This window comes from Phyllostomus discolor, chromosome X (assembly GCF_004126475.2).
Source record: "Phyllostomus discolor isolate MPI-MPIP mPhyDis1 chromosome X, mPhyDis1.pri.v3, whole genome shotgun sequence".
Taxonomy (NCBI): Eukaryota; Metazoa; Chordata; class Mammalia; order Chiroptera; family Phyllostomidae; genus Phyllostomus; species Phyllostomus discolor.
In genome coordinates this window covers 30791525-30813409 of record NC_050198.1, presented here as the reverse complement: position 1 = coordinate 30813409, position 21885 = coordinate 30791525, and the positions used below count along the sequence as shown (strand labels likewise).

At 39.2% G+C, this 21885-nt stretch overlaps 1 protein-coding gene across 1 annotated transcript in view; it reads right to left on the bottom strand.

Annotated features, from left to right (window-relative positions):
• The window catches only part of RP2 (RP2 activator of ARL3 GTPase), a 43940-nt gene extending 28688 nt beyond the window's left edge, over positions 1–15252 (bottom strand). Inside the window, exon 1 of the mRNA XM_028523085.2 lies at positions 14967–15252. Coding sequence (XP_028378886.1) covers positions 14967–15068 — 102 coding nt within the window. The 5' untranslated portion in view covers positions 15069–15252. The remainder of the gene's footprint in view (positions 1–14966) is intronic.
• Between the last annotated feature and the right edge of the window lie 6633 nt (positions 15253–21885).

Genomic DNA, 21885 nt, shown 5'->3' with positions numbered 1-21885 from the left:
TGTAGCATGAGGCAACAAAAGAGTCACTTATTTTCCAGTCTCAATTTTGTCACCTAAGGGCCACATGTCCTTGAAAAAGGCACTTTAATTTTCTATATCTTCAGTTATTTATTCAACCATTGAACACCTACTATGAGCCAGACATTGTTTTAGGCACTAAAATGAGTATGACCAGCTCTTTCCATAAAAGAAATATACACTAGCCTAAACAGATTATTTGAAACCTACCTGACTGTATAAATGATAAACGCCCAGAATATTCTGAAAGCACAGAGGAATAACACGTGGGGCAGGGTGTAAGACTTCTTGTACAAAGTGAGAATGAATAAGCTGCAGTTCACCAGGTAAATAAAAGGAGTTGGCATAAAGGATCCTCCCTTCACACCAGGTGAAAATGAGAAAGAATAATAAAACCAAATCCTTCAGAGAGTGTGAGGAAAACTGAAAAGGGTTTAGAGTTACCAGTGATACTGGAATTGAAGCAGATGAAGCTAGAGAAGGAGGCAGGGACTATATTATAAAGCTTAGAAATTATCCACGGGCATTAGAGTACCACAGAAGGATTTAAATAAGCAAAATTTACATTTTGGAAACCTTATTGGGTAAGAATAAGGAAATGTGGAACATGAATCTCAGAGGCTGTTGCAGTAATCCAGAAAGGGCTGTAACTACAGCAATGGTTACTAGGGAAGAGCAAGATGGGACAAATTTGAGAAATACTGAGGAAGTAGAATCAGCAGATTTTCATAATATATGGCTACAGGAGGTAAGGCAGAAAGATGGGTTAAAAATATCACTTTGTTTTTCAATTTTTTTTTTACTACAAACCACATTAGTACATTCTTCATCACAGCTCAGTGTACTTACAAGTATTTATGCATGCACACATACCAATGAACTGTAAAGGTTTTACAAAATACTACTTACCCTTATTTTGTATTAAACCCCCTATTATTTTCTATTATCCTACTCACAGGTTTGAAAAAATACTGTTCTGGTTTGTGTGATTGGATATTGGTAGTGCTATACACAAACAAAAAAAGTAATATAAGAGGCAACACAGGTTTAATGTGGGAAGAGGTGTTCAAGCAATTCCATTTCTAGGATTTAAGAGGTGACATACATGTATATAAAAGTACAGTGTTCCATTTTGGTATCTACCAAGATACTGAACTGGGATAGTTGCTGGCTCCCCATTGCCAAAGATCAACCCCAAAGGGGCTAAGTAAGAAAAGGGAAAACTATGAGAAACCCTTGTGGCAGTGTGTGGTAGGATAAAATAGAAAAGGAACCACTGCAATTTTTGTTCTTACTTTTCCCCCTCCCAAATCTTGAGACAATAGTGTATCCCCCACACCCCTTGGGATTCAGACCTCTGGTCCAGACTTCCTTCAGAGTAACTTCAGGGCAGAATAGAAACCCTGTGCTGGTGAAGAGCTAAAACAGGTCAGTACTAACTTTGACAGTCATTCAGGACCTCTCCAAACCCTCAGAACTGGTGAAATAAAATCTAAGACATGTCTTCTAATTCTGCTTGTCTCAATTATTTATTGGTCAAGTAGATTGAAAAAAATAAGATTAACAAGAATACAGAAGATCTGTACCACACTTGAATAAACTTGAGTTCTGTAACCAAAAGTAGTATACTCACATTTTTCTTAGGCACACATTAAAGATTTTTTTTTAAATCATGTACTAGATAATAAAGAAGTCTCAACAAATAATAGATAATTACAGGCCATGATATGGAACCAACATTCAATTAAGTTAGAAGTTAATAAAAGATACTTTTTAAATTTTTAAAAATATTTTATTTATTTTTAGAGAGAGAAGGAAAACAGGGAGAAGAGGGGGAGAGAAACATCAATGCAAGAGATACATCAATCTGTTGCCTCTTGCATGCCCCCAACTGGGGACCTGGCTTACAACCCAGCCATGAGCCTTGACTGGGAATCGAACCAATTACCAGTGAATCGAATCGGTTCACAGGTCGGCACTCAATCCACTGAGCCACAGCAGCCAGGGCTCAATAACAAAAGATACTTTTTAAAAATCTGTGCCTATTTGAAAAATTAAAAACACACTGCTAAATAACTCATTGGTTAAGGAAATTATAATAAAAATCTAGAAATATTTAGAATTAAATATTCAACACCACGTATGGGATGCAGTAAAAATGGAACTTTGAGGGAGTTCTATAATTGTAAAAAACTACAATAAAAACTCTCAAAATTAATAAATTAAATGTCCATCTTAAGAAATTTGACAATAAACAGAATCAACCTATAAAAAGAGGAAGGAAAAATATGAAAATAACCACAGAGATTAATGATTTGGAAATAGAATATATGACAGAAAACATAAGAAAAGCCAAAAATGGCTTTTTGGAAGAAAAAACTAAAAAGTAGGCAAACTTCTGGCAAAAATGTTCACGAACAAAAACAGAGAAACTACAAATGAAAAGGTTAATATAACTGTAAATAAAGTAGAAGTTAAAAAGAAAATAATATCAACAACTATATACCAACAAGTTTAAAAATATTTTGTGTAGGGAATGAACAAATCTCTTAAAAAACTTACCACAACTAAGTCAAGGAGTTAAAAACTGAAATAAAAAGCTACTACTAAAGATATAGCAGTGGGCAAAGTATTCCCACAAAGAAAACACCAGGCCCTGATGGTTTTATAAGCAGATTCCATTTTATTCACCCCAGTTTTATGGGCTTCTCCTTAAAGTCAATAGAAAAAGAAGGAACAGTCCTAACTCAAACTACTAGCCTGTCCAGGAAGACTCTACTAAGAAAGTCAAAGATATAACAATAGAAGAAAAGCATAGGTCCATTTCACTCATGCTTATAGATGTAAAAAAAAAGTGCAAATTAAACCAACCCTATAAAAAGAGAAAGTACCTCAATCAAATTGAATTGATTTATCCCAGGTTGTGTGAAAATGGTTCAGTATTGGAAAATCTTTCATTGTAAGTCACCACTATGTGATATAAACTTACTTTTAGTCCTAACTCTTATCACCCTCCTATGGGAATTTTATTCAGTAGATCTGAAGCACTTGCTGTAACATGTCTATGCTCTCTGGTTCTCCTTTGTCCGGGAGGCTCTCTCCTAGTTCTATCTGCCCACGTGTTCAACTTTTTCTGTGAAGCTTTTCAGTTCTCTCAACCAGAAGCCTGCACTCCTTTTCTAAGCATCTACATTATATTAAAAACCAGTCCATGTCCCCTACTACATTGTATGTAAGCTGTGGGCTGGAATCCTGTAACCAATCTATTTAAAACTGAAACATCTCCTCCAATACTACCTTTTTACCCATCTTTATTTTTCTCCAAAACACTTAGCTTCCTTTTAACACACATGTGAATTATATATTTTTTTCTCTTCCCCCTGCCCTCCATTAGAACATAAACTCCATGAGTGAAGGGATTATCTGTTTTGTTTACCTATCCACCACCCCCTACACACACACACTTAGAACAGTGCTTGATACCACAGAGGCACTCCGCACATCTTTGTTGAATCCATTTTAATTACTTAATCTTCATTACCTCATAGTGTAACCTGAGGTAGGTAGTCTCCAGGTGTCTCTTGAATAAACAAAAGTGGAGGGTAACTGAGTTTGATAATCACCCACTTCTCCACAGGCCATTTTCCATTCCATCACCAAAGAAGAGAGACTCTGATACTAATCAAGAACAACATGGTATTCTTTGTGACATTCACTTAGGTCACTGTTCAAGTTAGCTGACTTCTTAGTAGGAAGATAAGATAATTATACACAAAGCCCAGCAGAGGAATTCCTTTTAATGTCAATCCCGGATCTCTCCTGTTTACATTCTCTTCTCTCCCATTCCTGTAGCAAAAGGAAGGTGAGGTTGCCTTCTACTTGGAAGAGCCAGTGGAAGGGGATGGGAAGATGGACATGGAGCAGTCTAATGGGATCTTGATCTAGTCCAGGTCTTAAAGTGAGAAAAGGGAACATGCAAGAGTGGTTTGAGTGAACCCTGATTTAGACCTCAAGGAGGGTAAAAACATTCTGTGGTCTTCTTTGCTTGTTTTCTTGGCACCAATCCACCTCCTACGGTGGGGGCAAGAAGCTCAAAAGTGCCGCCAATAGGTGTGGGGAAAAGGAGTTCAGGAGTTGGCTTGTCTCCACCAAGGCCTCAAACTCAATGAGCTAGAGGAATATTTAAGCTTCAGTTTATGGTTTACTTCACTGTACCAGAAACTCCTTAAAATGTTTATGTAAAGTTTTGTGCGGATTTTCCTGGGAAGTTGATATGGGGTTCAAGATTCTGGCCAAATCATCCTTGCCTAAGGCCCAGGTAAGTTCAAACATTTACAAGACTATTTATGGAAATTAAGTAGGTAATAAACCCAATTTGGGTAAAAAAATAAAACAGCTAAAACCTGTTACGTCAAGGAACTTAGCTATTTCTTTGCATGGGAAATGATTTTTGAATATTATAAGATTTGTAATATTTAACAGAAATTTCAACCATATTGATTATATTATAGTTAGTACAATATTAGTAGTTGTAGTTAAGAGTTGTTGCAAATACAGAAATAAAATTTATTCTTAACTTTAAAATTACTGAGTCTGCTTGGGCTGTGTTATGGACTGAATGTCTGTGTCCTCTCAAAATGTGTATGTTGAAGTCCCAGTCCCACAATGTGATAGTATTTGCACATGGGGTCTTTTGGAGGTCATTAGGTTTCTATGGGGTCATGAAGGTGGGAGCCTCATGAGGAGAAAGAAGATTCTCCCTCCTTCTCCCCTTCTCTCTCTGTGCAAGCACCTAGTAAAAGCCATGTGGGCACACAGCAAGAAAGTGACTAACTACAGAAAGTGGACCTTTACCTGTGAGAAGTGCAGAACTCTTGGCACATGGCAACTCCATACAAAGCCCTACACTAAGAGACTTGACCAAACTGTAGCATAGCTTCTACCAGCACAAAACCATGTCCTTAGGATGACCCCAGACTCCCATTAAATGCCTGCTTAAGAAAGCTCAACCCTGCCCTGGCTGGCGTAGCTCAGTGGATTGAGCGTGGGTTTCAAACCAAAGCATCGCAGGTTCGATTCCCAGTCAGGGCACATGCCTGGGTTGCAGGCCAACCGCACATTGATCTTTCTCTCTCTCTCTCTTTCTCCCTCCCTTCCCTCTCTAAAAATAAATAAATAAAATCTTAAAAAAAATTTCAATATTTATTTAAAAAAAGTAAAAAGTAAGCTCTCAACCCTGCCAGGATAATTTACTACTTATTGTAGCCAATACCTGAAGACAGGCTCCTGACTCCTAAACAGGGCTTACAATTGTGAATCTGTACCCCTTACAACTCAGAAATATCTTTTTCAAGGATCTGAGAGCCATTCTTTTGAAATATAATTATCTAGAAGGATAGGGCCTCTGCCTACCAGGCTCTGTGGGAGGATAGAATCCTAACTTTGATAAAGACCAGTTAACAAACACATCTGGTCTAATCATATTTACACTGACCAACTTTGTAATTTTCACTTCTCTGGCTCTATTGAGCCTCTGCTTTCCCTCCTGCTCCCATTACATTCTCCCGTCAAGTCCCCCAAATTGGAACGAAGCTCAGCTCCTTCCCCCATTATCAGTAGTTACTGAATAAAATGTTTTCACCACTTTAACTAATGTCTGGGTGTATATAATCTTTGACACCAGACATTCAATCTACTGGCATCTTGATTCTAGACTTCCTAGCCTCTAGAACTGTGAGAAATACATTTCTGTTGTTTAAGCCACCCAGTCTATTTTATTTTGTTTTAGTAGCCCAAGCCCCCAAGACTGTTTGCCATAGCAACCACCAGGGTTGGTTTCTGGTGAGGACTCTCTTCCTGGCTTGAAGATGATTGCCTTCTTGCTATGTCCTCACATGGCTTTTCCTTGGTGGGTACAGGGCAAGTTCTCTATTATCTATTTTGATAAGGACCCTAATCCTATCAGATCCCCACCCTTAGGACCTCATTTAACCTTAATTACTTCCTCAACTCCACACACCGGATGAGTTTGGGGGTGGGGGCACAAACATTCAGTCCACAACATCTTCAATGCTGAGGAGTTCACTGTCATTTACTATTCTCTTAAGTATTTTCTCTGGACCCCTCAGTTCTCATAGTTCATGTGGGGAAATTAATCCCATGCCTAAAGAATTCTGTAGTATAAAATTATCTGGACTGTCAATATGGTATATAAAGAAGAAACCTAGGATTTATGTTGTATTTTCTGAACAATTCCTCAAAGTTCTTTAAAACAAAAATAATAACCTGAAGCTTAGGGCCATAATAATTTTGTAAACATTACTAGTCCTCAAATAAAGTGCCTAAAATCACAATCATGGATGGAAAGGTCATGTTTTATTTTATTTTTTTAAAATTTTAATCGTTGTTCGAGTACAGTTTTCTGTCTTTTACTCCCATTGTAGCCCACCTCCAGCCCTCACCACTTCTCCCGTTTCCACCCCCCCCTCCGTTATTGTCCATGTGTAATTTATACTTGTTCCTGTAAACCCTTCCCCTTTTCTCCTGAAATTCCCTCCCCTCTCCCCTCTGGTCACTGTCAGCCTGTTCTCTATTTCAGTGTCTTTGGTTACATTTTGCTTGTTTGTTTTGTTGATTAGGTTCCTGTTAAAGGTGAGATATTGTTTTAAATAACCTTTTTCACAAGAGCCACATACGAAGTGAGCTTAGTTTAGGCTATATTTCTTACTACAATCTGTAATAGGTGGTGAATATACCTTGAAAAATCTAAGAAATGTTTTGGGAGTTTTAATTCACCTGATAGAACTACTAAACTAAGTTTAACATTATTTTCCTAACAGAAAACAAAAGTGAACATCTTATTCTTTTATTGAGCACTGATGCAAAATTTTCACTAAAAGCCATCCCCATAGGCCCTGGCTGATGTGGCTCAGTGGATTTAGCACTGACCTGCAAATCAAAAGGTCACTGGTTCAATTCTCTGTCAGGGCACATGCCTGGGTTGCCAGTCAGGTCCCCAGTTGGGGGCGTGTGAGAGGCAACAGATCAATGTATATCTTGCGTATTGATGTTTCTCTCCCTCTCTTCCTCTCTCCCCCTCGCTCTAAAAATAAAGTGTTTTAAATTTTTTTGTCCCTATAGTTAATCTTCCATAATGATAATCTGCAATGAAATAATGGGATTTGTGCACTGCCTGGTGTTGCTCAGTGGATTGAGTGCCAGCCTGGAAACCAAAGGGTTGCCGGTTCAATTCCCAGTGAGGGCACATGCCTGAGTTGTGGGCCAGGTCCCCAGTAGGTGACCACAAGAGACAACCACATGTTGATTGTTTCTCTCCCTCTCTTTCTCCATTCCTTCTATTGTCTAAAAATAAATAAATAAAACCTTTAAAAGAAGAAATAATGGGATTTGCTAATTTCAATGGAAATTCATTCTGGATAGAAGTTCAAAATAAGACTCAGGAATATAAGAAGCATTATGTGGGTACCAGCTACCATTCTAAATGCTTTATATTTATTCACTCAGTCCTCATAAAAACCCCTATGAGGGTTGTGTACCATAATTGTCTCTGTTTTACAGATGAGAAAATGAGGCCCTCAAAGGCTAAATAACTTGCCCAAGGTCATGGGGTAAGTGCTTGAGCTCAGTCTCAGACCTCGGCAGTCTGGCTCCTAAGTACACAACCATATTCAAACAGAAATCATTGTTTACTAGATGCATAAATCAAGGGAACAGAATAGAGAGTTCAAAAATTGACTTACATATATATTGACAAAGGTACAAAGGCAATTCGATATGGAAAGGACAGTCTTTTCAACAAGTGATACTGGAACAACTTAGACATAAATATGTAAAAAATAAAAAGAATCTCCCATAACTTGCCCCATATATAACAATTACCTCAAAAATAGATCATAGTACCTATATATAAAACCCAAAAGTGTAAATCTTCTAGAACAGGAGAAAAAAAAATTTGTAACCTTAGGGAAAGGTTTCCCAGATGGGAAACCAAAAACACAATCCAAAAAGTAAAAAATTGAAAATTGGACTTTCATAAAAATTGAAAATTTATGTTCTTCAAAAGACACTGTTTTTAGACAGAAGTCTTAATTGGGAAAAAATTTTTGGAAAACATATATGACAAGGGACTTGTACCTATGATATAAAGAACTCTCAAAATTCAGTAAGAGAACAAATAACCCAGTAAAAATACTGAAAAGATTTTAATAAAGACTTCACCAAAGGAAATACACACATGGCAAGTAAGTACATGGAAAAAATTCTCAACATCACTGGTCATTAGGAAATGCAAATTGAAACCACAGTGAAATAACCATTATACTCCTATTAGAATAGCTAAAAGTTTTTTAAAAAACTGATCGTACCAAGTGCTGATGAGGATGAAGAGCAACTGGGACACTCATACATTACTGGTGGGAGTGCAAAATGACACAGCCACTTTGGAAAATAGTTTGGCGGTTTCTTATAAAAGTTTAATATGTGTCTTCCGGCAAGACGGAGGAATAGGTGGACGCACGGTTCCTCCTCGTACAACCAAGATTAGAAAACCAATAATTTACAACAATAATTTACTATCAGAATAACACCCAGATCCGGCAGAGGATTTATCTGAATGGAAGTCGGGCAGCCAAGAAGTTGAAGTAGACACGTTCATCCGGACTGGTCGGAGAAGACGAGCCGGGCGGGCGCGGGGCTGGCTCGGGTCGGCGGAGCGCGGAGGTCGGGGGAAGGTTTGGCGCGAAATCGGCGCAAAAGCCATCGGGCGCGCAAGAAGGCAGCGGTGATCCCTGAGTACACAAGCTGCGGCTGGCAGACCCAGAGGGGCAGCGATTGTGGACCAGGGCAGAACTTGCAGCCCAGAAGCCCAGACAAGGGTCTGAGTCCAGGGGAACAGAACTACCGCCATTGTTTTCTCCAGCCCCGCTCCCACTCCTGCCCCGCCCCCACATATAACGTCACAATCTAGCGACTGGGGTGCCCAGCCCCGGTGAGCACCTAAGGCTCTGCCCCCCACCGTAACAAGAGCAACCAGACCGGAAAAAAAAAAAAAAAGGAGAGACAGGGGAAAAAAAAGTATGTTTTCAACAGAGCAGATCAGTCCCCCAGGACTCATCCTTTTGAGCGACCAAGAATTAGCCAATCTATCAGATGCGCAGTTCAAAACACTGGTGATCAGAAAGCTCACAGAACTGGTGGATTTTGGACGAAATTTAGATGAAAGAATGCAGATTACCATAAAACAGATGCAGGAAGACACGCGGAGGAGAGCCAATAGTGAAAGGAAGGAATATGAGTCTCAAAACAATACAGTGGACCAGGAGGAAGATAGAATCAACCAAGCAGGAAAGCATGATGAAATAAGAATCCAAAAAATTGAAGAAAAGATTAAGAGCATCCAAGACACCTTTAAACGTTCCAATATCTGAATCATAGGGGTACCAGAATCGGAAGGGGAAAAGCAACAGATTGAGCACATATTTGAACAAATAATAAAGGAGAACTTCCCCAATCTGGCAAAGGGAACAGTCTTCCAAGAAATCCAAGAAGCTCAGAGAGCCCCAAAGAAGTTGGACCCAAGAAGAAACACACCAAGGCACATCATCATTACATTAGCCAAGGTAAAAATGAAAATGAAGGAGAGAATCCTAGAAGCAGCAAGAGGTAAGGGGACAGTAACCTACAAAGGAGTTCCCATCAGACTGTCAGCTGATTTCTCAAAAGAGACCTTACAGGCAAGAAGGGGCTGGAAAGAAATATTCCAAGTCATGAAAGACAAGGACCTACATCCCAGATTGCTCTATCCAGCAAAGCTCTCATTTAGAATGGAAGGGCAGATAAAGTGCTTCTCAGATAAGGTCAAGTTAAAGGAGTTCATCATCACCAAGCCCTTATTTTATGAAATGCTAAAGGGACTTATCTAAGAAAAGAAGATAAAGAAAAGACATGTATAGTAAAAGGACAGCAAACTCACAAATATTAACAACCACACCTAAAGCAAAACCAAAAGAAACTAAGTAAACAATTAGAACAGGAACAGAACCACAGAAATGGAGGGCACATGGAGGGTTAGCAGCAGGGGGGTGGGAGGAGGAGAGAGGGGGAAAAGGTATAGAGAATAAGTAGCATATAATGTAGGTTGAAAATAGATAGGGGGAGGGCAAGACCCAGAACGGGAAATGTAGAAACTAAAGAACTCATATGTATGACACATGGACATGAGCTAAAGGGGGAAATGTGGGTGGGAGGGGGGTACAGGGTGGAGGGGAGAGAAGGGGGGAAATGGGACAACTGTAATAGTATAATCAATAAAATATATTAAAAAAAGAAAGATTAAAAAAAGTTTAATATGTAAGTTCCGTATGACTCAGCAATCCCACTTCTAGGTATTCACCCAGTAAAATGAAAACAGGTTTACTCAAAAACCTGTATGCAAAGGTTTATGATAACTTTAATTATAATTACCAAAATTGGAAACAACCCAAATGTCCTTCAACTGGTGAATGGATAAACAAATGTGGTACCATCTATACAGTGGAATACTACTCAGCAGTAAAATGGAATGGAAAGAGATAGAAAGTAAAAGGGTGGTGTCCAGGGCCTGGAGAATGGGGGAGTGTGTATAAATTTCTTTTGTGGGGAATAAAAATGTTCTAAAATTAGATCATTGTGATGCTAACATAACCCTGTGAACTTATTAAAACTATTGAATTGTACACTTTAATGAGTGAACTTTAATGTATGGCATATGAATTATATATATATATATATATATATACACATATGTATCAATAAAGCAATTTTTAAATAAATAAACAAAGAAATACTTATTTCCTTTAAAAACAACTTTAAGTAAAGGATTTAAAATATGTTGGCAAATTATCTGACATTCCTCCCATCAAGAAGTCCCCTCCCGTTGGACATGGGTGGACATTTGTGACTACCTCAGCCAACAAAATGTCAGAAGTAATGCTACATCACTGAAGAGACTAATAAGACAAAGCCATGCAGCTTCCACTATTTTCTTTTGGGACACTTGGTCTTGAAACCCAACCATCATGCTGTGTGGAAGCCTGGGGTACCTGAAGAGGCCCCTGGTCTTCAGCCCAGGCCGGGGTCCCAGCTGAAAGCCAGCATCAACTTGCCTGCCAGTTTTGTGACTAAGCCATATTGAAAGCAGATCCTCCAGCCCCTAGTCACGCTATCTCAGCTAATGCCACATAGAGCAGAGAGCCAACCCTGCAAAGCCCTTCACAAACTGCAGAGTTGTGAAAAAAAATAAGTACTTGCCATTATTCTAAGCCATCAAGTTCTGAGGTGGTTTGGTATGCAGCAATGGATAACCAGAGTACCTTACATACTTAAAGGCCTAAAAACAGCAACTAGCTTCCTACTTAATGCAGACACTTCTAGTCTGAATGTTTCCACTAACATGGAGATCAGTTCCTCACAAAGCCACACTTGCACTGATGAACAACTGTGAGAATTATGATCTGCCTTATGTTAAGACCAATTCTGTCCTTCCCAAACTCTGATCCATGTTCTGTCCTCAGAGATGACCATTACTATCTAATCCCTCTTCCTCAGGACAGTCCTTTAGGTTATTAGACAGTAGAGAAATCTTTAGCACAGTCCCATGTTATAGCTGAGGAACGTGAAATGCACAAATTGGTTGCTTTATTCAAAGTTCCACAGCAGACACTGAATAAAATGCAGTCACTTGATTCTCTGCTAAGGCTTTTGTTTAGTATTTTTCCTACTGAATATGAGACCAATTTAATGGATACAAGATACGCTGTCCATACTCAAAATCACAATTTTCATACTCACCATCATTTCTATCATCTAGGAGGTGCGTTGGTATCACTACCTGGAAAAGGAAAACTACTTTTCTGTACCATTCCACTCATCTTCCCTCTGTTTGTACTTAAAATATTTCAACTCAAAAAAGCTACTCAGCTCTTCAAGGGCAGGGAAAATTCTTATTCTGACTTTTCTTTGGTATTTTAGTACATACACATATTGAATAATTTGCTTTGCTATGGGAGGCAAGATACAGATAACAAGGATAAAAGCATTTCTTTCCCAATGATTTAAACACAGATCTTACAGTCCAAAAATATTTTTCATCATGTCAATGTAATAATTGTACAGGAAGGTTTTTTTTTCTTTTTCAAAGTCAGCAGCAATGAAAAATGAACTTCTTACACTTTGGATTACAGTATCAGTTGCCATTACAATGTTTAGTCTCCAAATATTCTTTCTAATTGAGATAGTTTCTCCTAGCTCTGGTCCCTGAAGACTGACCCAATTACACAACTCAAAACCCAAAACCCAGAGGGTGCCTCTCAAAAAGGATACTCTGATTACACAACCTAAGGAAAAATTTAAACATGATTTTTTCAAGTTACGAGGAAACTTCAGGCAACGCATTTTGTTTTTATACCTAAAGTCTTGCAAGCTGAATAGTAACTGTCTGATACAACTTTAAAATTGTACATACTATACTCCACAATCACATTATAGAAGCCTTTTAATACAAACTACTCTGCTAATATACATGCAACGAATCTCATTTATGTTCTGTGGGCTGTATTTGCATTCTGTTGCTTTTAAGATACAGTTAAAATCTGAGAGCAAGGAAGACCATGTTAACTTTAAAAGGCATCATTAAACTGATACAGAACAATTGTACACTAGCCCAAATTGGCCTTGTGAAGAAAGAAACTAGAAAAAAACCCCTCTAAATCACATAAAATTTAGCAGGCTATCATAAATGAGGCACCCTAGAGTGAATTCCTAGTAATTCCAAAAGAAAAAAAAATACCCAAAAGAAAAAGCACTGATGAGAAATGTGGTGTCACCATTGTCTTGAAATGTAAGGTGGTAATTCTCTTTTTCTAATGGTCCAAATGGGCTGTTTTCAGAATGTAATGCTCATTTACAAAAATTCTGATTAGTTGAGTTTATCAAGGTTTTAACTTTTATTATACACATACCCCTAAGCATAAGCTTATTTTATATACCCGGTAACATCTCTTATATATCTCTACAACTAAAGTACCTAGTACTGGTCCCAAAGAATGTTTCTTGTAAGTTCAAAATAATGTCTACAAATGAAGGTTTACACTATGCTCATTTGAGGGGAAAAGCTTAGATGTTGGTGTCCACTCTTCTATTTTTCAGTGAGTTTATTTACTTAGCCAAGGAGCAAATGAAATAAAAATCACAGAACATACCCATTTATCTAATAGGAGCAAGATTAACATGTGAGATTCCAACTAACCCAAACATCATGTTAATGAAAGTTAATTGTAAAACAATTTATTATGAAGTAATGACTCTGAGGGCAACCAAGATTACTCTAAATAAAAAACAAAAGCACTTTAATTTTGGCCTATGATTTCAAGACAAAAAACTACAATAAAAGTAAATACACAACTTTCTCTATGGCATACAGTTGAAGCATAAACATCACTGTTAAAAATACTAAGGCTGACTAAATGAGTCTTTTAAAAATGGGCCCACCAAGGGATGGGATGGGAGTAAAAGAAGACTGTACTTGAACAACAACTAAAATTAAAAAAATTTAAAAGGGCCCATCGAATAATTTTAGAAGAGATATAGTCTTCTTGTATGACAGAAGGCATACTTTCCATTCCTACATTATAAAACACTGCTACAAGTAGGGAATGATCTGAGAAACAGGCAGAAAGATGGGACTGAGAAGTCTGCAAAAAGCATCCACTTTCTTAAATCTCAAAATTGGAGCACTGAGTTCACATGAATAATTCTTCTGGGGATTGAAAAATCACAGAGTCAGGTCTATGAAATAAAAACATTAACAAGAAATCTACTATAAAGCATTAATAGATAAAGATATATTACATTAACCAAGGAGTTAATAACTCCCCCTTTAAAAATATCTTTTTGTTTGGAAGAAAAAAATTGATAAATCTATCAAAGTATTTTACTAAATATAAACGGAGAACTATGTAGAAAGAGGAAGCATTATGAAATTTATGACTATGTGTTTTGTGCAAGAGTAGTGGACATTTTCAAAGCTCTCGTTTCTGGCTATATATAAAAGTAAAAAAAAAAATAGAGCGTTTTCATTCATTTAAAGCAATAGTAAACACTGCCTGGTATATGCTGGTTATTTTCACCATACAGCCTTAATATACATTCCAAAACGCATTCGATTTTCATTATTCCTTTGGAAGAGGGGGAAGCAAAGCTGTACGTCGAATAGTCCACTTCTGTGAGAAAATTCAGCAGTGTAGTATACCATTAGGTACCAAAGAGATTTACTGGCTCAAGCAGACAAAAGAGAAAACAGCCCCAGAAAGAACATAAGCCATGAAACAGATAAGAATCAGTCCCAAGTGTAACTGGAGGACTGGACAAAACTCAGCTCCGAGTAGCTGCAGAAATGAGCAGATTTAAGATTCAGGGCATTGCCGGCTCTCCTTCCTTCTGTCAAGTCCATCCTGGGACTAAAACTGAGTGTGGAGCGGAGGGAAAGCCACCAGGGATTTAACATGGGCATCGAACCGGACAATGTGTAAGGGCCCTTCTAGCGCTTCACAGTCCCCGTTAGCGCCCTCTTTAGCGCTTTATTTCCTGGCTCCCCCAAAAGTCATTCACTCCAACTTCAAATACGAGCGGGAGGGGGGGAAGGACAGAGGAAGACGGAGAGAGAAGGAAAGAGGGAGAAGGGGAAGGAGAGTAGGGAAAGGAGGGGGAGGGAGAGAGCCAGCGAGACAGAAAAGGAGGGAGAGAGTTGGCTAGAGCTGGAGAGAGCAGGAGGGGAAGGGCGAACCAGAGGGGCAGCTGTTGGGTTTGTCCCCTCAGCCCTCCTGGGCCACAAGCGACACACTGGCAGAGCGACTTGGGGGAACTGAGACTATTGGCTACAAGACTCGGGTTACCTTCTCGCGCTGGTCCCAGCTGTACTGCTTCCGTCGCTCCTCCTCGCCCTCGGGCTGCGACTCTTTCTCAGAATTCCGCCTCTTGGAGAAGCAGCAGCCCATGGTCCTGGCTCGTGGGTGTCCCGGCCGTTTCTCTTTGCCAGACGCCTGGCTCAGGAACCTCTTGGAGTGTGGCGTGAACCACTAGCGACCGGGCTCCGCAGCTCTCGGGACACCGCCCCACGTAACCGCCCAGCGGCCCGCAGTCCGGGTTTGCCCGGGAGGCCAACCACCCCTTCCTTTTTTTTCTTTTTTTTTTTCCTCAGTCGCCCAGACGACCCGCCACCAGATACGTCCGCCCTGAGCCGGGTGAGCCAATCAAAGCCGTAGGAGCAGCCCTTCGCGGCCTATCACAAGAGGTTGATCCACGCACATAGCTAAGCAACGCTGGACTCCTGCGCCAGCCACCCGGGGGCAGGCTGGGCCCAGCCTGCTCTGGCCCTACCCTGCCGTCCTGCCCTGCCCCCAACTCAGCCCAGCGCTCCTAAGACTCAGTGAGACTCTCTAGCTGTTGGGAGTCTTGGGTCCCTCACACAGTTTTTTTGCCATTGGTTCTCAGTTTCTAAGCTGGAGGTAAGGGAGGGATCCCTAATGTAACGCTGCTATGAACACTGGGGTGCATAGGTTCTTTTAAATTGCTGTTTAAAGATTCTTGGGGTATAATCCTAGCAGTGGAATCAAAAGGTACTTCAATGTTTGTTTTTTGAGGAAATTCCATACTCTTTTCCACAGTGGCTGCACTAGTCTGCATTCCCACCAATAGTATACTGGTGTCCCTTCCCTCCACAACCTCTCCAGCACTTGTTTGTTCATTTGTTTATGATAGCCATTCTGACCAGTGTAAAGTGGTATCTCATTGTGGTTTTAATTTGCATCTCTCTGATGGCTAGTGATGCTGAGCATCCTTTCATTTGCCTGTGGACTCTTTGTATGTTCTTGAAGAAGGGTCTGTTCATGTCCTTAGCTCATTTTTAAATTGGATTGTTTGTCTTCCTGGTGTGGAGTCATGAGTTATTCACATATTTTGGAAATCAAACCCTTGTCCAAAGTATCATTGGCAAACACATTTTCCCTATGGTTGGTTCCCTTTCCATTTTGTTGATTCTTTCTTTAGCTGTGAAGAAGCATTTTAGTTTAATGTAGTCCCACTTGTCTATTCTTTCTTCTATATTCCTTGCCCTATGGGATGTATTGGTGAAAATATTGCTGCATGGGATATCTGAAATTTTCCTGCCTATGTTTTCCTCTAGGACTTTTATGGTGTCATGACTTATATTTAAGTCTTTTATCCAATCTTAAGTTTATTTTTGTGGGTGGTGTAAGTTGGTGGTTTAGTTTCATTTTTTTTTTTTGCATGTACTTGTCCAGATCTCCCAACACCATTTGTTGAAGAGGCTACTTTTACTCCATTTTATGCTCCTGCCCCCTTTGTCAAATGTTACTGACCGCATTGACATGGGTTTATTGCTGGGCTCTTTATTCTGCTCCATTGGTCTGTGTCTGTTCTTATGCCAATACCAGGCTGTTTTGATTACAGTGGACTTGTAATGCAGTTTGATATGAGGCATTGTGATCCCTCCTACTTTGTTCTTTCTCAAACTTTCTGAGGCTATTTGGGGTCATTTATGGTTCCATATAAGTTTTTGAAATATTTGTTCTATATTGGTGAAATATGTCACTGGTATTTTGACAGGGATTATGTTGAATCTATAGATTGCTTTGGGTAGTATGGACATAGAAATATATACACTAACTATTAATATTAGTTATACTTGGGCTGAATTTACTATAATATACATGTATTGCTTATGTAATAGAAAAGGTGAGTTGGTTTAACTCTCTGAACACAGTATTTTGACATCGTGGTCAGATATCAAATGCAAATCAGTTCAGGTGCCAGTTTGATGATCATTTTACTCTCCCACACTTATTCACATCTAGTGTATATCTTATATGAACCTCTGACTTAACTTGAGCATTAAGAATGTTCCCTTTTTCACTTCCTGTCCTTTTTTGCACAATCAGGAAGAAAAGTGCATGTTCTTAAGTATTAGAAATTACTGCAAATCTAAGTTGCAGTTCTTAGCAGTAGGGTCTTTACCTGGTGCATACTTTTTCTCCTTCCAAGTGAGATGAAAGGTCTATGTGAGGATGTTTTGGTTAATATCCTTAGATACTATTTTATATTCATAGAATAATAAAATTGTGACCAACACGTAGTAGTACAGGGGAGGACTGGGAGGTTCTAACAGTGATCTCCCCAGGGACCCTCAAACAAAAGTGAATATAAAGTCCTTTTTCTGTTAAATGCCATCCCACCATCACCCCTGCCTGACCAAAAATAAAGCAAAGAAAAATTAAATTAAATTAAGTATTAAAAACTGGGAAGTAGAAAGCCAATGAACAGAGCTAGTGCTAGAGCTCTCTCATGCTCGTTATTTCCTCCCCCCTCCCTCCCTCCTCCCTTCTCCCTTCCCTCCTTCCTTTCTTTCTTTCTTTCTTTTCTTCTTGCTTTCTTTTCCCCTTCCTTCCTTCCTTCCTTCCTTCCTTCCTTCCTTCCTTCCTTCCTTCCTTCCTTCCTTCCTTCTCTTTCCTTCTCCCTAATTGATTCTCACCAGCACTTTTTTTTTTCCTGCCAATCAGCTCTCTTTATGTACTCATTGGCATATACATGGCTAATAGTCATGCTACCCTGATTCCTTATGGTCTGTCTGTCCAGGTGCATGCTACAATCTCTTTATATTCTAGCTCATATTTTCAAGGGAGATAACCAGATAAATTCCTGGCTAATCAATAATAGAATGGCCGCCCATCGGTCAAGTGTACACCCCTTTAGCTGCAGGGATGAGTTCCGTATTACAAACACAGGTGGGGAGAAGGTCCTGAAAAGGGAACGTGTGTTGACAACTCTAACTCTGCAGAGTCCAGACAGATATTGGTTGCTCCTTCTGCCTATGCCTCTCTTGCTGCTGATACTTTTGTGACTTTTTTTCTATACAAAGCTGCCTCTTATGTTCAGCTTGATAGATATATTCGTGTATATTAAACAGTTCCATTGTGGGTGTGCACCTGGCCACAAACCCCAGAGATGGATTGGATCCCCTTGTGTCTCTTGACCACAAAAGTGACAAAGTTACCTCTTAGAAGGAAATGCTGAAGAGGTATGTCTACACAGAATGAATAAGTCAATTTCTCAGCAACAACAGATGGAAAAATATCCCTATTCTTGAGTTGACCTGACACATACTTGCTCACTTGCACTCACCTAAGGAAACACTTTATAAGTGAAGAAAAAGAGAAAGGAGGAGCATTTCCATTATGTATTGCTGCATAACAAATCACTTGAAGCTTAATGGCTTACAAGGAACACATGGACAGTGACCAGAGGGGAGGGGGAAGGGTCAAGTCAAGAAACATGTATAAAGGACGGGTGGTAGTGGACAAGAGGATGGGGATTGACTGAGGGAGGGAGTGTGGGCGGGACAGGGGAGAGCATTGGGGGGAAATATCGAGACCACTGTAATTGAACAGCAATAAAAAAAGAAACTTAATGGTTTAAAATGATGATTCTTTACTTTGCTCATGAATCAGCAATTTTGGCAGAGCTCAGTGGGGACAACTCTGTTCCATGCTGTATCCAGAGCCTCAGCTGGGATGACTCAAATGGTTGGGAAATTGGCCAGAAATGATTCTATATGAAATCTCAGGACCTCTCCATGTGATCTCTCCATAAAGGTGGTCTTAGGGTAGTAGGACTTCACATACTGTGCTAAGGGCTTCAAAAATGAGTGTTCCAGGAGGCCAGGAGAGAAGCTGCAGGGATTTTTATGGTGTAGTCTTAGAAGTCACACAACATCACTTCTACTGGATTCTATTAGTCACACAGGGCTGGCCCTGATTCACTAAGGGAGGGGACTAAACAAAGAAATGAATACTGGAAGATGCAGAACTTTAGGGTATCATCTCAAGGCTGGTTACCACAGCAGGAGTTAATTCTGTCTATAGTACTACATATGTACTCAAGAAGAGAATTGGAAGGTCAAAAAATTGTACAGGCAGGTAGCCTTTTTCTTGTAATAGATTTTTGAGCCAACATGTCTTCTCATACTTTAGCTTAAGTAGTTCTTACTAATTTTCTTTCACCCTCTTATTGACCAGTCCCAATTATTTTCAAAAGCATCAAAAATTGTGTGTAATCAGTTTATTCAATAACACAGTATATTCTTCTGACTGCTTTTAGCATAGGGTATACTATTTACTGTTGTTGGTAAAATTCTTTTTTCTTAATTTTATATTAATCATTGTTCAAGTACAGTTTTCTCCCTTTTACTCCCAATCCAGCCCACCCTCCCAACCCTCCCCACTTCCCTTCCATTACCACCCTCCCCCTAGTTTTTGTCCATGTGCCCTTTAAATTTGTTCCCATAAACCCTTCCCAATATCCCCTGAAATTCCCTCTTCTCTCCCCCGTGGTCACTGTCAGCCTATCCTCTATTTCAGTGTCTTTGGTTATATTTTGCTTGTTTCTTTGTTTTGTTGTTTAGGTTCCTGTTAAAGCTGAGATCATATGGTATTTGTCTTTTACTGCCTGGCTTGTTTCGCTTAGCATAATGCTTTCCAGCTCCATCCATGCTGTTGCAAAGGGTAGGAGCTCCTTCTTTCTTTCTGCTGCATAGAATTCCATTGTGTAAATGTACCATAGTTTTTTGATCCATTCATTTACTGATGGGCATCTTGGTTGCTTCCAGCATCTAGCTATTGTAAATTGTGCTGCTATGAACATTGGGATGCATAGGTTCTTTTGGATTGGTGTTTTAGTATTCTCAGGATAGAGTCCCAGCAGTGGAATTGCTGGGTCAAAAGGAAGATCCATTTTTAGTTTTCTGAGGAAGTTCCATACTGCTTTCCATAGTGGTTGTACCAGTCTGCAGTCCAACCAACAGTGCACTAGGGACCCCCTTTCTCCACAACCTCTCCAACACTTGTTGTTTGTTGCTTTGTTTATGATGGCCATTCTGTCTGGTGTGAAGTGGTATCTCATTGTGGTTTTAATTTGCATCTCTCTGATAGCTAGCGATATTGAACATTGTTTCATGTGTCTTTGGATTTTCTGTATGTCCTCCTTGGAGAAGTGTCTGTTCAAGTCCTTTGCCCATTTTTTAATTGGGTTCCTTGTCTTCTTAGAGTGGAGTCATGTAAGTTCTTTATATATTTTGGAGATTAAACCCTTGTCTGAGGTATCATTGGGAAATATGTTTTCCCATACAGTTGGTTCTCTTTCAATTTTGATACTGTTTTCTTTAGCTGTGCAAAAGCTTTTAATTTTGATGAGGTCCCATTTGTTTATTCTTTCCTTTATGTCCCTTGCTCTAGGGGACAAGTCAGTAAAAAAGTTTCTGTGTGAAATATCTGAGATTTTCCTACCAAAATTCTCCTCTAGGACTTTAATGGTATCACGTTTTATATTTAAGTCTTTTATCCACTTTGAATTTATTTTTGTATATGGTGTAAGTTGGTGCTCGAGTTTCATTTTTTTGCATGTGGCTGTCCAGTTCTCCCAACACCATTTGTTGAAGAGGCTATTGTTACTCCATTTTATGTTGCTGCCTCCTTTGTCAAATATTAATTGACCATAGAGACTTGAGTTTATTTCTGGGCTCTCTGTTCTGTTCCATTGGTCTATGTGTCTGTTTTTATGCTAGTACCAGGCTGTTTTGATTACAATGGCCTTGTAGTATAGTTTAGTGTCAGGTATTGTGATCCCTCCTACTTTACTCTTCTTTCTCAAAAGTGCAGCAGCTATTCAGGGTCGTTTATGATTCCATATAAATTTTTGAAGTGTTTGTTCTATACCTGTGAAATATGCCATTGGTACTTTAATAGGTATTGCATTGAATGTGCAAATTGCTTTGGGAAGTATGGACATTTTGATGATATTAATTCTTCCAATCCATGAACACAGTATATGTTTCCATTTGTTTGTGTCTTCCTTGATTTCTTTCCTGAGTGTTATGTACTTTTCTAAATACAGGTCTTTTACCTCTTTGGTTAGGTTTATTCCTAGATATTTTATTTTTCTTTTTGCTATTTCAAATGGGATTTTTTCCTTGTTATATGCTTCTGCTGTTTCATTGTTGGTGTACAGAAATGCCTTTGATTTCCGGACATTGACTTTGTATCCCGCTGTTTTGCCAAATTCATTTATTAGGTCAAGCAGTTTTTTTGTGGAGTCTATAGGATTTTCTATGTACACTATCATGTCATCTGCAAACAGTGACAGTTTTGTTTCCTCCTTTCCGATTTGGATGCCTTTCATTTCTTTTTCTTGTCTGATCACTGTGGCTAAAACTTCCAGTACTATATTGAATAGAAGTGGTGAAAGTGGACAGCCTTGTCTTGTTCCTGATCTCAGTAGAAAAGATTTTAATTTTTGCCCATTGAGTATGATGTTGGTTGTAGGCCTCTCATCTATGGCCTTTATTATGTTGAGGAATGCTCCCTCTATTCCCACTTTGCTGAGTGTTTTTATCATAAATGGGTACTGTACCTTATCAAATGCTTTTTCTGCATGTATTGATATGATCATGTGGTTTTTGTCTTTGCTTTTGTTTATGTGATGTATTACATTTACTGATTTGTGAATATTGTACCATCCTTGCATCCCTGGAATGAATCCCACTTGGTCATGGTGTGTGATCTTTTAAATGTATTGTTGGATGCGGTTTGCCAGTATTTTGTTGAGGATTTTAGCATCAATGTTCATCAGTGATATTGGCCTGAAGTTTTCTTACTTTGTTGTGTCTTTATCTGGTTTTGGAATTAGGATGATGTTGGCCTCATAAAAAGAGTTTAGGAGTCTCCTATCTTTTTGGATTTTTTG